At 40.2% G+C, this 5541-nt stretch overlaps 1 protein-coding gene across 1 annotated transcript in view; it reads right to left on the minus strand.

Moving 5' to 3' along the window:
• LOC121927888 (sodium-dependent neutral amino acid transporter B(0)AT3-like) overlaps positions 1-5541 on the minus strand; it is a 24837-nt gene that overhangs the window by 11153 nt on the left and 8143 nt on the right. Inside the window, exons 6-7 of the mRNA XM_042461899.1 lie at positions 3131-3243; positions 1418-1546 (exon numbers count right to left, since the gene is read on the minus strand). Coding sequence (XP_042317833.1) covers positions 1418-1546; positions 3131-3243 — 242 coding nt within the window. The remainder of the gene's footprint in view (positions 1-1417; positions 1547-3130; positions 3244-5541) is intronic.

Below are 5541 nucleotides of genomic sequence, written 5' to 3' on the forward strand. Positions count from 1 at the left end.
TATTATTATTATTATTATTATTATTATTATTATTATTATTATTATTATTACAACATAGGGGATTATCACACAGAGGCTTGCCGTGCTGAAATCGTTGGCTAAATACTTCAGAAGTGCGGAGGTCTGGTAGCCAGTCACACTTCTGAAGCATCACTGAAGTGCGTCCCCTTGCCTCTCCCATCGACAAAGCATTCGTGGAGCAGTCATTTCTTTAATAACAGGAACTTCCGTTATTAAAGAAATGGCTGCTCCGTGAACACTTCATCGACGGGAGAAGAGCAGGACGCCTCAGTGACGCTTCAGAAGCGTGACCGGCTACCACACCTCCATGCTTCTGCAGCGTTTAGCCAATAATTTCAGTGCAGTAAGCCTCCATGTGATAATCCCCATAAATTAAAATACATAAACCATTTAAACACATTAGGTTAACGCACATAAACATAGGACACATTAAAATCATCAACACAGAATTTAAAATATACCATTTTAAAATGCAGAGTTTAAAATCAACCGGGTAGGCCTGCCAGAAGAGAGAAGACTTTAATGCTGTTTTAAATTCGACAGTATGTTCAGCTGTCAAATGTCTCCCGGCAGGTCATTCCACAGTCTAGGGGCAGCTGACAAAAAGGAGCTCTGATAAACTGTTGCCAGTGTAGTAGTCCTGACCTGTTGTAGTAAATGTCCCCAGAGGACCTGAGTGTACAGTACAGGTTATATGGGGAGGATGTGATCCCAAAGTTAACCTGGACCCAAACCAAGTAGGGCTTTAAAGGTAATGCTCTGTAATTTGCCCAGAAACTAACTGGCAGTCAGTGAAGTGATTTTAATGTTGATATGATATTCTTACTCCCTAGATGTACCAATGATCAACTTGGCTGTCTTATTTTGAACTAGCCGAAGTTTCCAAACTTGGTTCAAAGATCATTATCATAGGATCCCTCATATCACAGAATTCCCCACACTACATAGGAGGATGATACAGACAGAAGGTGTATAAAATAATCTAAATCTGATATGGGAAAATTATTTTTACAACTTGTCAGCATAATACAGAAGGCAAAGCTATTATCAAGGTTAAAAAGCTAGCCAGTGTAATTCAGTGTACATACATTTATACCATTGAAAGTGTCTTTAATAAAATACAATGAAAAGAATTATACCTGTATTATACATATTGGCCATGTCCTATTATATTTTGTATGTTGTGGGGGTGGGGATGTGTTCCATGCTACCTATTTTAATTCTACCCCTCAGGTATTACCTACCCATGACCCTCAGTATAGCTAACTTAAATCATTACAGAAGATCATAAAATACTATATAAGAAAAATTGGGTGGAGGATATTAAGAGCAAGAGAATTGGATCAATGGCTTAAATTGGTCCCTAATTTTAATGCATTAAATTTTAATGGCTCACCTATCCAAGCAGTCCCAATAGCTCATGGTTGCTTTGAACCCCAGAATTGAAAAAATTGGGATGGAAGCATACATAGATGTCAAACTGTTCACTGTCGCAATTACAACAGCATCCTTTTCACAGTCATTTCTAGGGGAAAGAATCCAGTATAAACCAATTAAACTCTATAAAAGACAATACTAAATTGTTTTTTTAAGTAGTCCTAGCATAACTTTATAAAATTCATGAAAGCACATACACATATATGCACAATAAATGTCTAGGATAGCACTAGGAAGTTACATTTTTAGATAACAGTTCCTAGATTGCCCTCATCCACATGGCCAAGCCTACTGACTGACTTTTGGGAATGGTTGAGTGAAGTAAATTGAATGGAGGAAGGCATGCCTTGTCAACTGTCTGACTGAATGGAGGTTTAAGCTGAACTAGTTCATGCAGTAGCATTTACTGCAAGACTCGCCCATAAAGAGCTCTGGTTTCAAGTCAGGGCTTTGTAGTAGACTTCACTGGAACTATTTCCTCAAAAAGCCATATTTCTCAGACTGATTTGTTCAAACTTACTTGAACGAGTCCCGTCCTCTATTTAATTGCATCCGTGGCTTGTGGTGGTTTGCACGGGTGGCTTTTCATTCATTAGTGGCTCCCCACATGCCCCACACTGTGTACGTTACACAACTGCTGTTATACAAGTAGCTGTAAGCGGAGGCATTCATCCACAAAAGTGATGCAGAGCGGGGTGGGGACAATATGTCCCTGAAGCCTACTTTTGCAGCCTCTAACAGTAACTTTCTGACAGTATTCGGAAGCCTTTTCAACTATTTTTCTTTAAAAGAAAATCCTGTCCAATTTTTGGATTACTTTTTGCCTGAAAAAGGCCTCAAATATATAAAAATATCTTGGATATGGCAGCAGTTTTGCTTCCACAACTTGCCTCAAGCCTTTGTCCCTCCATCGCCACTGGAAATGGATGAAAATTATGAGCAAAAATGAAGTGATATTACTTTTGGTGTGCTGCCAACATGCCAGTGAGAGCTGCAGGGGCAGTATGAAGGCAAAAATTAGCCCACACCAGCATTAGAGGAAGAATAAAAGCGCCTATCTCTGGTATTCTCCTGACCCATCCTACAGGGCAATAGCATGAGAGGGGAAAAAAGAAGCAGCTTCCCCTCGTCTTTAAAAATAGTCAAGGAGCATCATATCGAAATTATTTGGAATGTAGGAACCAGTTTGCTGACAGCAGCAATTTCCTATTTTGTAAGTATGAATGATCAAATACTTCCACAGTCTTGACAAAATCAAGCCTTGTTGCCCCTTTTGAGTCTCGCTATAATAAGAAATCCACTTCATTTCAATCCTTTACAGATTTGCAAGGCTTTCATGAATACACACATAAACACAAACCCAATTGTGTAACAACTAAAATTCACATATCTGAAAATTCTGCACAAACCCACTTCAGCTAATGGAAGGGGGAGAAGGTACAAATGAATAAATAAATGTGCACGTTGGGGGGGGGGGATACCTAGAACTGAATTTTCATGCAACAACAACAACAACAAAAACGTATCACAAAGGTTACAACTTGGTATGAAACAAGGACAGGATGAACATCCAGGTTGGATTCAAAGAAATGCAATGAAGCTCTGAATGGGAAGTTTTTATAACTTAGCAGAGAGCAACAGCTACTGCAAAATTCAGACAGATAGTACCTACTTTTGTGGAATATAGCTTGAGTATGCTATATGTCCTCCAAATGCTAAGGAAAGAGAGTAGAAAATCTGAGTGGCTGCATCAAGCCACGCTCGTGGATTGCTCAGGATTCCCACCTGTTAAACAAATAAACAGAAAAGAGAGTAATGCTAAATAAATGTGCAACCTCACTATTTCCCTTTTACCAATTGGCTTTGTTAGTAAATGAAACATTCCTGAGTTTGTTTAATCCAATGAACTGAAAGCAGAATTACACATTACATTGGCAACCGAGTAAGTATTCCAGAAAGTATTAGTTAGTGTCAATACCAAGGGAATTTTCAGGGAAGCAATCCATGGCAGAGGCCCCACTCACAACTATGAGGTGTGGGAAGGGAGATCAACATTGGCAGACACTTGCAGGTACATCTTCAGAAAACAAGGAGAACACAGAGTGCATTGCATTGTTGGTCTATATGGCTGTAATAAAGATTCTATTCTATTCATTGCATTAAAATGGCAACAACCAAATAAAGCAGGAAACAATGCAATTGCCAAATAAGCAAAGCACAATAATAAATGAAATATTACAAAATCGAGCATACAATAGTTATATAACAAGCCTATGGTTTGTAGAACGTTGTTATTGTTTGTTTGTTTTGTATCTTGCCTTTCTGCCAGCACATTGCTCAAGGCAAAGGCCTATAAGAACTGTTTTCACATCCATCCCTCCAGAACACACCTTAAAAAATGAAAGCTGTGGAGATAATGTTAGGAGATACAGGATTGTATACACAAACCTTTCAAAATAAATATCAACAACATGTATATCTACCAAGATTGAGGTATAGAGTACCAGGAGTAGTGCACAGTCAATGGGAGGACAAATTACTTCTCTAGTCTATTGTCATTCAATATTCCTTAACTAAGAAGACTCTTACACGCACAATATGTACTTATAAGTGCCCCCATGTGTCCAGGGAAACTTACCCCCAAATAGCATGCATAGGATGGATGTCATTCAGCCTCTGTTATTTCTGGGAAGGCTCAACTACAATAGTAGTCTTAATATTTGTGTGTTTGATCATTAATACACTTCTGACTGATCATTCCTGAGATGGCTGAAGTATATACAAGGAGTCTTGGTGGTCCTATTTGCTTAATCATATCAGGGTAGTTCAGTTCCCAGTAACATAATCCTGGGACATAAGCCCCTCAGCCCCATTCTGGGGTCCATGGTTCATGAGTGGGAGGAGGCATGTATCTCCTCTCATGGCTGCTGATTCTCCCTTACAAATGATCAAATGAGTGTCCCTTCTTGCACCCTGACTTCTACCAGTTTTATAATATTCCTGCAAGAGAAGCAATACAAAAAGCAGCTGGGGGTAGGAGGTTAGTGGGTGGTGGGTGTTTTAAGCATGCACACACGTTTTCTCAGCAAAGGCCTCCTCCATCAGGGCTGGCCCTATCAACAGCCAGATGGAGGCAGCTGCCTCAGGAAGCAGATCTTGGAAAGTGGACAGTGTAATAGTGTAGTAGAGCTGATCTACGAATGTCAGGTGCCTTGCCTGGCATTCACTGATCTGTCCAACTGCCCTCAGGTGCAGCAAAGCACACTCTCCTCACCAGTGGTGAAATGAGATTCTTCTGTGCATGCTATGGGAAAGAGAGACTCCACACGCTCACAGCATAGCTCCTTGCCAAAGTTACCAGCAGTCACCTACCAAAGTGTTCACAAGGTGGACAACAGGTGGCCAAGGCATGGCCTCTTTGACCTCTCCATTCTCTTAAGGCTTGGCATGGTCGTCCAAGCTTGATTTCTCAGACAGATCAGAATCAGAATCAGATAGTGGATCTATGCATGACTGTCAATAGTCCCAGCAAGGGATTCTCCCTGCCAACAGCAACAAGAAATGGCATCTCTCCACCTATCCTTTCAAAAAGGTTAAATAGATCCCATAAGCATGACCAACCCCGCCCCATTAGATATTATGATCCTGCAGTTCTTAAGAACTTCAAGTTGTCCAAAATCTAGTGTGCAGGTGGGGCACCTCTGGCTTTCCAGATATTACAGTACAGTTCACAAAAATTGGTCATAATGGCTGGGGCTTCTGGGAGTTGAAATCCAAAACTACTATATGATCAAATGTTCTCCACTCCTAGATCCACAACTCAGAGTGCCTCTTCATCCACTGGTTGTTTTTTTAATCCATCAATTCAAGCATCCACAGCTTGAAAATATTCCAAAGAAAATATAAATTCCAAAATGCAAACCTTGATTTTTCATTTTATATAAGGGACACCATTTTGTTGTGCCATTATATTTAATGGGACTTGAGCATCCATGGATTTTGTTATCCACGGGGGATCCTGGAACGAAACTCCAGCAGATAACAAGGGCCCATTGCAATGCAGTTTGACACCACTTTAAGTGC

This window comes from Sceloporus undulatus, chromosome 4 (assembly GCF_019175285.1).
Source record: "Sceloporus undulatus isolate JIND9_A2432 ecotype Alabama chromosome 4, SceUnd_v1.1, whole genome shotgun sequence".
In the NCBI taxonomy this organism is placed as follows: domain Eukaryota; kingdom Metazoa; phylum Chordata; class Lepidosauria; order Squamata; family Phrynosomatidae; genus Sceloporus; species Sceloporus undulatus.